The 11,940-nt window shown below is 41.0% G+C and overlaps 1 protein-coding gene across 1 annotated transcript in view; it reads left to right on the forward strand.

Annotated features, from left to right (window-relative positions):
* The first annotated feature begins 1,505 nt into the window (after positions 1 to 1,505).
* LOC102814023 (DNA-directed RNA polymerase II subunit RPB4-like) overlaps positions 1,506 to 11,940 on the forward strand; it is a 24,473-nt gene continuing 14,038 nt past the window's right edge. Inside the window, exons 1-2 of the mRNA XM_006876199.1 lie at positions 1,506 to 1,578; positions 10,243 to 10,423. Coding sequence (XP_006876261.1) covers positions 1,506 to 1,578; positions 10,243 to 10,423 — 254 coding nt within the window. The remainder of the gene's footprint in view (positions 1,579 to 10,242; positions 10,424 to 11,940) is intronic.

Raw genomic sequence — 11,940 nt, forward strand, 5'->3', positions numbered from 1 at the left:
GAAGTGCAGCCAGAGTGCTCCTTGGAGGCCAAGATGGCTAAACTTCGTCTCTCATACTTTGGACATACTGTCAGGAGGGAACAGTCGCTGGAGAAGGATGCCATGCTGGGTAAGATGGAGGATCAGAGAAAGAGAGGAAGACCCCCAACAAGATGGATCGGCCAGGTGGCATCATTAATGGCGTCAAGTGTGGCAGCGGTAGTCAGGTTGGCCCAGGATCGGACATTGTTTCATTCTGCTGTGCATGGGGTTGCTATGAGTCGGTTCCGACTCGATGGCAGCTGCCAACAACAACAACAACATACAAAACCAACAACCAACATCATTCTCGATGGTGAGAAACTAAAGCCATTCCCCTTGCAAACAGAAACCAGACAGAGATACCCTTTATCACCACTCCTTTTCAATATTGTGCTGGAAGTCTTAGTCGGAGCCTTATAGCTCTATAAGGCAAGAAAAGGAAATTACAGGCATCCAGATTGGCAAAGAAGAAGTAAAACTCTTTGAAGACGATATAGTCCTATACTTAGAAAATCACAAAAACTAAGCAAGAAAATTATTAGAACTCATTGATAGATTCTGCAACGTGGCGGGTAAAAGGCAACATACAAAAACCAATTGGACTCCTTTACACTAAAAAAGAGAGGTCTGAAAGGAAAATCCGGAAAACAATAAATACCTTTTACAATTTGTCGTTGTCGTTGTTGTTAAGTACTGTCAAGAAGGTTCCGAGTCATAGTGACTCTGTATAGGTTTTCCAAGGCTTTAATTCTTTGCAAGAACAGAAAGCCAAAATAGGACCTTTGTTGCTGTTAAGTGCCTTACGTAGGTTTTGACCTAAAGTAACCCTGCATAGGACTTCTGAAGAGCAGCTGATGAGCTTGAACCACACACAGACCTTGCTGTTTAAACGGGTTTTGTAGTCCCGTGCATTAACACACAGTGCCACACCAGGACTCTAATATGACATACTTGCAGAGAAACAAAAGACCTATACAAATAAAACTACAAAACACTACACAAGAAACCAAGAGACCTGCAGAAATGGAGGAATATACCATCCTCAAAGATACGAAGATTCAACACTGTGAACATTTTTTTAACCTGTGAATCAGATGATAGGTTTCATGATTAGAAAACTATCCAAAACAATCTATACATGTAATACAATCCAGATTCCAACATCATTCTCTGAAGAGATGGAAAAAATAATCATTAACTGTTTATGGAAAGGAAAGAGACCCTGGGTAAGCAAAACATCAAGAAAGAACAAAGTAGGAGGCCTCTCACTTTCTATTATGTACAACAATAAGAAAAACGGCCCAGCTAGGCTCAGTATAGTGCCACCCTCGCAAATGTCATTATTACCCTAGACCTCAACGCCCTCGTTTCTCTGGGTGGGCTCCTAGATCAGATCCCTTCCTAAAACCACGCCCAGTGACCGTGGCGGACGATTTCGCATTTCCACTTCCGGTGGCGTCCCCCGTGTAGTACTGTATCCTGAGATGGCTGCTGGTGGCAGTGATCCGCGGGCCGGAGACGTAGAGGAGGACGCCTCGCAGTTGATCTTTCCCAAAGGTAAGGCTGGGAGATTCCGACTCTCTCCCGCGCGGCCCCGTCTGGTGGCCTCCGGACTCAGGTACGCCGCGCATGGCCTCAGACTCCTCCGGAGGTGGGAGGACTGCGCGGGTAGGCATTTTTTGCGCGGTGTCTTTGGAGGGTTCTCAGCACCGGAACCTTTATCGCCAATCTAGGCTTAGTGAAGGGGGTCGGGAGTAGTTGGGGAACTTCTTGCTGTCATCTTTGACACTTGCGACTCCACGGCACACAGCCACAGCCAGCTGTTTCATATTTGGAAGTTCTGGTGTGGCGCTGTGGGTTAATGCGCCAGACTGCAAAGCCGTTTGAACTGTGAGGTCGGCGGTGCAAGCTCACCAGCTGCGCCTCGGAAACCCTATACAGGGCTGCTATGGGTCGGAACCGACTCGATGGCACATAACAGCAACAGCTTTCATATTTGACTGCTACACTTCATCCCAAGAACCAGCAATATTTTTTATGGCATTATTTTTCTTGTTAAGTGTCATTTTGGTTCTGACTCATAGCAACCTAATAGGGTTTCTGAGAAGCAACTGGTGGGTTAAAACCACTCACTTTGCAGTTGGTAGTCCAGTATTTACTCTACAGCATCACATCAGGATTTATGTTATTGTTGTTAAGTGCCATAGGGTTTCAGAGGAGCAGCTGGTGGGTTTGTTCTGCTGACCTTGCCGTTTTAACAGTCCAGTGCTAACCCTACAGCCCCATACCAGCACTCTAACAGTATTCATAGATGTTAAAGTTCCTTCAAAACTCCTTCCTTAAGCTTGATACATTATCTTAGGTAACTCTGATTGCTTGTGAGAGTTTAAAGCCCATTATTTAAATTTCTGCTATAAATAATGGCCCTTAAAAGAGGCTCTGAATCCCTGACCCGCTGGCTGAAGTAATGATGGTTAAAGTATGACCTTACATTGGTGTGAAGGTCATCTAAAGTATTTGAATGTACAGGTATTTTGGCAAGCACAAAAATCCTGAAAGGACTTTTCTTGGCCAACAGGACAAATTGTTTCAAGAATCAGTCTTCAAAGATGGAATTGTTACCCAAGCCTTTGCATTTCTTCCAAATAAAAGATAAGCCTTAGTGACAACACAAGTGCCCTTGGATTTAAGGAGCTATATATGGAATCCTGGTGTGACGCTATGGGTTAATGCATTGGATTGCAAATTTGATTTGAACTGCAAGGTCAGCAGTGCAAGCTTACCAGCTGCTCCTTGGAAACCCTATACAGGGTCACTATGGGTTGGAACCAACTTGATGACACTTAACAACAACATAAGCTGTATATGAGAGTCTTGGTGTGACACTGTAGAATAAGCACAGACCCCAAGGTTGGTTTGAACCGCAAGGTCAATAGCACTTAACAACAACAACATATAAGCAAAGACTTGAGCTTGAATTCCCCAAATGCATTGCACTCAAGCAATAACATTATTCTAATTTCTGATGACTATGTCATAGTGCATTTTTTTTTTTTTTCCTTTTTTGAGATGCAGGTTATTTCAGGAGTTTTTTACCCCCCAAATAAGCCAGTCTACATTAAATATTTGGACTAAAAAATAACCACCTTCCTCAATAACTCCTCAGCATTTCAGGAAAATCGCTCTCAAGCACTTACATCAACAACTGCTGCCTCACTTTGCACTTTAATATTATGTAAATTTAGCTTCAGGTTTTAAATAATTGAACCAATCCCTGCTGGTAACAGATTCTTCATCACAATCACCATCACTTGCTGCAGTGCTACTTTTAAATCTAAAATCATGGAGGTAGAATGTTAGAATTTTGCAAGATCAATGACTTACTCATTGCAAATACCTTTCTTAAACAACATAATAGATGGCTGTATATGGACTTTGCCAGATAGAATACCCAGAAACCACATTGATTACATCTGTGAGAAAAGACAGTGGAATAAGCTCCAGATCATCAGCCAAAACTAGGCCAGCAACAGACTGTGGAACAGCCATCAATTGCTCATATCCAAGTTCAGGCTGAAGCTGAAGCACATCCATGAGAACCAAAATATGACCTTGAACAAAGCTCACCTGAATTTAGAGACCATCTTAAGAACAGATTTGATGCATTATATACTAATGACCAAAGACCAAAAGAGCTATGGGATAACATAAAGAGCATCATACAGGAAGAAAGCAAAAGGTGATTTAAAAAAAAAAAATTAAAAAGAGGATAGAAAGAAAAGACCAAAGATAAGAGAGTAAAACTTACTTTCCAGCGTAGACATGCTAAAGAAAATGGAACAAATGAGATAAAAGAGCTGAACAAAATATTCCAAAGGACATTTCCACAAGACAGAGTCAAATGCTGTAATGAAATGTGCAAAGTCCTGGAGTTAGAAAACCAAAAGAGAAAGACACACTTAGCATTTCTCAAGCTGAAAGCTTGACTTAGAATATTGGTTTACAAGGAGGACTGCTAACCTCAAGGTCAGCAGTTTGAAACTACCACTCATTCTGTGGGAGAACAATGAGACTTTCAGCTCCCGTAAAAATGTACAGCTTGGGAAACCCTATACAGGGTTGCTGTGAGTCAGAACCTACTCCACGACACATAACCACCATGGGAAAAAGAGTGAATGATGCAGAAAGCTTCAAAAGAAGATGGAAGGAATGCACAAGCGTCACTGTACCAAAAAGAAATGGTCGATGTTCAACTAGTTCAAGAACTAGCTTATGATCAATAGCCAGTGGTACTAAAGGAAGAAGACTAAGGTACTCTGAAGGCATTGGCAAAGAACAAAGGCCTGGAAATTGATGGAATACAAATTGAAATCTTTCAACAAAAGGATGCAGCTTCACTTATGTATTCCAAGTGCTCACTTATGTATTCTAAGTAATTTGGAAGACTATTACCTGGCCAACTAATTAGAAAAGATCCATATCTGTGCCCCTTCCAAGAGAGGTGACCCAACGGAATGTGGAAATCTTTAAACAATATCATTAATATCACATGTCAGTAAAATTTTACTTAAGGTAATTAAAAAATGGTTGCAACATTACATTGACAAGGAACCGCCAAAAGTTCATGCCAGATACAGACAAGACATGGACCTAGGGATATCACTGCTGACATCAGTGGATCTTGGCTGAAAGTAGAGAATACCAGAAAGATGTTTATGTGTGGTTTATTGACTATGCAAAGGCTTTCAACTGTGTGGATCATGACAAGCTATGGATAACATTGCAAAGAATGGGTATTCCAGAATACTCAATTGTGTTCATGAGGACCCTGTACATAGACAAAGAGGCAGTCATTCCAAAAGAACAAGGGGACACTAAATGGTTTAAAGTCAGGAAAAATGTGTGCTAGCGTTGTATTCTTTCATTATACGTATTCAGTCTGTATGCTGAGCAAATAAACCTGGATTATATGGAGGAAGAGTCAGTAACAACCTGCAGTATGCACATGATGCAACCTTGGTTGCTGAAAGCAAGAGGACTTAAAATACTTACTAATGAAGATCAAAGACAATAGCTTTCAGTCTGGGCTGCTCCTCAGTGTAAAGAAACCAATAGTCCTCACAACTGAATCAGTAAATAACATCATGATAAATGGAGAAAAGATAGAAATTGTCAAAGACTTCATTTTGCTTGGATCCACTATTAACACTCATGGAGGCAGCAGTCAAGAAATAAAACAATGTACCGTACTAGGCAAATCTGTTGCACACAACCTCTTTAAAGTGTTTCAGAGCAAAGATAACAGTTTGAGGACTAAGGTGTGTCTGACCCAAGCTATGGTATTTTCAGTTGCCTTATATGCATGTGAAATTTGGAAAATAAATAAGAAATACCTTAGAAGAATTGATGCATTTGAATACTGGTGTTGGAAAAGAATATTAAAAGTACCATAGGTTACCTACACCTATAAATGCAGTAGCTCAAAAGAGAAAACAAATCCTTGCTGCAAGAACTATTCCCACCCCCTCCACACAAAGGGTAGACAGGGATGGGCAACTTGTACATTGGCTACCCAAAAGGGGGGGAGAGTATACAAAGGTAAGAAGTGACTGGCTTACAAACTTTCAAGAGGGAACCTAGGAAGGTAGAGTCTCCAGTGAATAGTGTCCAGCCTGTCCAGGAAGGGCTGATGAAACGAAATACAGATGGGTCTCTTGTGATGCAATGGTGAATAATTGTTATCAGGACTGATTGTGAGGGTTGGAAATCTAAAGGTGGACATTTTGTAGCAAGGAGGGGAGTGATTATCAGTCTAGGAGCAGAGGACCCTAGGACCATCAATGTAGAAAAGCGGAGAGCGGGATTCTACCCAGAGAAGCAGTGAGGCCTGAGATGGAGGCAGAGAAGACGACGTCAAGAGATGGTGTGGCTGGGGACTCGGGATCAGGAGATGGAAAGGGGCTGAGGACTGTGGTGGGCGGGTGGGGGGGTGGTGCAGGCTTACAGAGTACACCCTTTGGTTGGGTGAGGATGCATGGACAGGATGCTAACTATGCCAATGAAATGATAGATGATGGAACGAATGTAAAGCTAATGTTCTCCCATGTAGACTATCATACAATTCACAATAAAACATTAAAAAAAAAAAAAAAAGGTACAGACTGGATAGACACACAGGCACACACGGGGAAGAAACCACAGATGCATTAATCAGCAGCACAGTAATGCCAAGAATTGTTAGTAGTCTCTAGAAAGTAGGAGAGAGCTCAACAGAAGGAATCTACATAACTGAAACCCTGATTTGGACTTTTAGTCTCCAGAACTGTTGGAAAATAAGTGTCTGCTCTTTAAAAAAAAAAAAAAGTACCATAGGTTGCTAGGAGAACAAACAGTTCTGTGTTGGAAGTACCGCCAGAATGGCCCTTAGAAGGCAGGATGGTGAGACTTTGCTTCTCATACTTCAAACATATCATGGTTGGTAAAAAGAGGAAGACTACCAACGAAATGGATTTTCACAATGGCAGCAACAATGGCCTCAAGAGTAACAGTGAGAATCACTCAGGACCAAGACAGTGTTTTGTTCTGTTGAACAAAGGGTCTCTATGAGTCAAAATCAACTTGACAGCACCTAATAACAAGACTAGTAAGCATACTCCACTTATTTTTATCATCTGACCAAATTGTTCCACCAGCTGCTCCTTGGAAACCCTATACTATGAGTCAAAACCAACTTGATGACACTGAACAACAGCAACAACCAAATTTTCAATAGCCTTTCTATTTCAATAGCTATACTACTACATTGTTGCTGTTTAGTGCCATCGAGTAGGTTCTGACCCATAGCAAGCTTGCATAGGGTTTCTGAGGAGAGACTGATGGATTTGAACCACCAACCTTGCGTTTAGAAATTCAGTGCTTATCCTGTATTGCCACACTAGGATTCCAAACTACTGCATTGCTTAGTAATAATTGTAGCTTTGATTAGAGCAAAGCCTTTCTCACATATTTCATTATTATCCTTTAAAATTGTTCTGATTATTGACCAACTCTGGTGGTGGCGGTGTGCCATGGACTCAGTCCGACTCGTAGCGACCCTGTACAGGGTTGCTGAGGCTGTAAATCTTTATGGGAGCAGAAAGATTGACCAACTGTAGCCTAACACTTTTCTAAGAACCATTGGCATTTCACCTCTTTCCTAGCAATTGATTATTTCCATTCATTTTCAATCATGATCATTTTCTTTGAAATGTCACCGTCACTTGCATTGATTTAAATTTTGGAGACATAGTTACAAGGGTAAATAAGAAGAAAATTCAAGTCAGGTACAAAGTTACACACAATGCAGTGTTAAGGGCACAGTGATCACACTTAGAAAAGCTGACAGCATTTGTGCTGACAAGCCTTGGGCAATGTTCTCATGAGTGGCACAAAGTAGTGCTTCCATTTGTTAACTCAAAATTTTAATTCATTAGGCTTTACAGCAGTTCAATCTTAAGTACAAATTAATAGGGCTTTCTGAACCAAAGGACTTACAGAATTAATTTGGCACAATTGTTAAAAATCAACTGTTCATAGATATACAAGTTTATTTCTGAATTCACTGTTCAAATTCATTGGTCTGTATAGGATTTCCGAGGAGCAGGTGGTGGGTTTGAACTGCTGACCTTGAGATTTGATCCAACCTTGTGTTCTGGTGTTTTTTCCTATAGCGCCACACTAAATGAGTTACAGAGGACAAGTTATATGATCTCAATTGTGTGAATTAAATAAATATATAGAAACCAAAGATTATTGGTGGTTTTTAGGGATAGAAGGGAACCCTGGTGTGCTGTAGGATAAGCACTGGACTGTCAACTACAAGGTTGGCAATGCAAACCCACCAGCTGCTCTTGAAACCCTATACAAGGTTGCTATAAGTCGGAACCAACACAGCAACAATAACAAAATGGGAGGGAGAGAGAAAGGGGGGAGTTTTGCTTAGAGGGCATTGAGTTCATTGTAATGATGGTAGAATAACTTGGTAAATGATGAAGACTGTACAACGTGAAGAATTTAACTGGTGTCTGTGAATTACACGTGAAAATTGTTGAATTTGTGACAGTTTTGTTTTATATATTTTTATAGCAATAAAAAACAAAAAAAATTTTAGTGCTTATTATTCAATAGCAATAAGTACTTTTCAAGTAAAAGCAGGCTTTGAAATTTGACTGTACGTATTGTAAAAAAGTGAAATCTTTTCAGCAAGGGGAGTATGTTACCTGGGCCAAGGAACTAGAAGACATTACTCTGGTGAGGTGTCAGTTGTTGTAAGTGATGTCAACTCAGTACTGACTCATAGTGACGCTGCATAAGGTTTCAAGAAACTGACCTTGTGGTCCAGTGCTTTATCCCACAGCACCACACCAAGATTACATGTATGTATTATTGCTGCGAACTTCAAGGTCAGCAGTTTAAACTACCAGCTGTTCTGCGGGAGAAAGATGAGGCTTTCTGCTCCCATAAAGATTTACAGCCTCAGAAACCCTATGCCGGGTCGCTATGAGTCAGAACCAACTCCACGGCACACCACCACCACCACCACCATTATTGCAAATTTGAGATTTTCTTCAGTGTTCTTTCTTTTTCATATTTGCGGGGACATAACATGGACAAGACATGGGTCCTACTCTGAAGAAATGCACTAATAAATGAAAAAGGTAGATACAAACCAGCTCTAATGTTTTGTGGTTAAGTACTAGGAACATTTATTCCTGTGTGAATACAGAGAATGATTTTCACAAAGTATAATGGTGTGTTTAACACTGTTTCCTCAACATACAGGAAAAGGTTGGTATATACTGTGGAAAGGAGTTCTGAGCTTTTTGCTTTCAACCCTCATTTTTAAACATCACTTCTAGATATTTCTATTGGTCAAGATATTTATTTTGAGTGAATATGTGTAAAATGGTGAATATTGAGTTGGGTTTAATTGACTGCACTAGACAAATTCTGAGGGAAGGTGACTTGGCTTCATGAGTAAGTAATAGATTTGTGGAGGTACAAATACAGAATTTGGGATACATTATTAATATGTATTTCCAGATAGCTGGCCCTCCCTAGCATGTGGTAATTTTTAAAATTTAGAGTATGCAGTCATGGAAATTTAAGGATTCTGAGCTCATAAAAACTAGAGGTAAATAATTTCTGGTTATATTTGATTTTGTAATCAGTAGCTAGACTAAGATAATAATGTGCTCTGGTATTGTAGTGGTTACGAATCAGGCTGCTAACTTCAAAGTCAGTAGTTCGAAACTACCAGATGTTCTGTGGGAGAAAGATGAGGCTTTCTGCTCCCTTAAAGATTTACAGCCTTGGAAATCCTGTATGGAGTTACTATGAGTCGGAACCTACTCCACGGCACATAACCACCACCACCACCATTATTTAATAGCATGTCTAGGTCAGATTCCTTCGTCTCTAGGCTAAATTATCCAAATTGGAGTATGTCGTAGACTCCAGTGTACCTTGAGGTACACTAATATGGATGGAGGCAATGGTTTGGATAAGGAAGACCGTAGAAGAATTAATACTTTTGAGTTATGGTGTTAGAGGAGAATATTGAAAGTGCCATAGGCTGCCAAAACAACCAACAGATCTCTGTTGGAAGAATTGCAGCCAGAGTGCTCCTTGGAGGCCAAGATGGCCAAACTTGGTCTCTCGTACTTTGGACATATTGTCAGGAGGGACCAATCAACTTCGTCTCTCATACTTCAGACATATTGTCAAGGGGGACCAATCACTGGAGAAGGATATCATGTTTGGTAAGGTGGAGGTTCAGAGAAAAAGAGGAAGACCCCCAGCATAATGGATTGGCAAAGTGGCAGCATCAGTGGGCTCAAGCGTGGCAACAATTGTGAGGTTGGCCCAGGACCAGGCAGTGTTTCGTTCTGTTGTGCATAGGGTCGCTATGAGTTGGTACCGACTCGATGACACCTAACAACAACAACAATGATTTGGAATATAAGCCCTGTGAATTTCTGTATAGCTTATTGTTGTTGTTGTTAAGTGCGATTGAGTTGGTTCTGACCCATAGTGACCATGTGTAGGGTTTTTGGGTTGTGGTTGGTGAGCTTGAACCGCTAACCTTGCAGTTCAAAGAGACTTTGATGTAGAGACAGAAATATAAAATACAATTTAGAAAAGACTTTTAAATGAGTATTTTATCTGACATGCTTCTCACAGAGTTTGAAACAGCTGAGACACTTCTAAATTCAGAAGTTCATATGCTTCTAGAGCATCGAAAGCAGCAGAATGAGAGTGCAGAGGATGAACAGGAACTTTCAGAAGTCTTCATGAAAACTTTAACTTACACATCCCGCTTCAGTCGCTTCAAAAACAGAGAGACCATTGCCAGTGTCCGCAGGTGAGTGCAAAAAGAAGTGTGTTCGTCTAAAGTAGTGGCATCTGCATGTTGGATGCTATCCTCATCCCCAACCCACCTCCATCATCTTTCAGAATATTGTCCTCATTCCCAATCTACCCCCTCATCATCATGTAGAATGCTGTCTTCATCTCCAACCCATCCCCTCATCATCATGTAGAATGTCCTCATCCCCTTCTCACACTCCGTTATCTTGTAGAATGCTGTCCTCATTCCTGACCCACCCCTATCAACTGTGAGTTTAAGGGAACTAAAACAATGTTTTTGTCATTGTAACAAAAAACAGTGGCTTTGTTAAGACATTTTGAAATTCCTCTTTTTTCCCCCTTAACTTTTTAGTGCTAATTGAGTGAAGGTTTACAGAGATCAGCTTATTTTACACATTTTTTGTCTCATTGATTACAGTCCCCTCCCTGCAACAATAGTTATCCTACTTCCTCCCTATGACTCACCATTTACATCTTTTATTTCATAGATGAACAAAGCAAAAATACTTGATGTATACATACAAAACAAAAAATACATTTTCATTTAAATGTCCAAAGGGCACATTCTGCAAGCCAGCCTCCTGCTTGAAGGCACACAGTTAGTTCATGGGCTTAGAGTCCACAGCTGCTCTATTTCTCCATGCCACCACCTCTCTTGTTGCCACTTTTCTAGATAAGAATCTCACACTCCACTTGTGCTCTTCCTTCTTGATAGTCCTAGGATTTTCTGTTCCAGAAGTGAAAGATAAACTGCCCCCCCTTTTTGATTACACATCTTCTACCATTAGCGTAGTGGTTACGAATCGGGCTGTGAACCTTAAGGTCAGCGGTTCGAAACTACCTGCTGCTCCGCGGGAGAAAGATGAGGCTTTCTACTCCCGTAAAGATTTACACCCTCGGAAACCCTGTACAGGGTCGCTATGGGTCGGAACCGACTCGACGGCACTTAACAACAACAACAACCATTACAGTGTGACAGTCATGATTTTTATTTTATTTTTTTTACACATACACAACAAAAAATATATATTCATTTAAATGTCCAAAGGGCGTTTACTACAAGTCAGCCTCCTGCCTTCAGGCACACAGCCTAACCTAGTCCATGGGCTTGTTTCCAGCCTTTGTTTTTGTTAAGTGCTGTCGAGTCAATTCGGATTTTGATCCATAGTAACCCTGTACTGGGTTTCCAAGGCTGTAAATCTTTACGGGAACAGAGAGCCTCATCTTTCTCCTGCGAAACAGCTGGTACTTACTTTACCAGACTTCCTAGAAGGAGTTTTTCCAGGCTGACTTTTCTTGCTTTGATACTTCCAAAGCCAATTTGTTGTTAGGTGCCATCGAGTCGGTACCGAACCATAACAACCTTATGCACAGCAGAACCAAACACTGCCCGATCCTGGGCCGACCTCACTACTGTTGCTGTAAGGACCAAACTGATTTTGCCTACCTAGAAACTGCTTGACTAAACTCTAGTCAGGCTCAGGAAAGCATTTTAAATAGACAAGGCCTCAG

Source organism: Chrysochloris asiatica, unplaced genomic scaffold (assembly GCF_000296735.1).
Source record: "Chrysochloris asiatica unplaced genomic scaffold, ChrAsi1.0 scaffold00363, whole genome shotgun sequence".
NCBI classification, from domain to species: Eukaryota; Metazoa; Chordata; class Mammalia; order Afrosoricida; family Chrysochloridae; genus Chrysochloris; species Chrysochloris asiatica.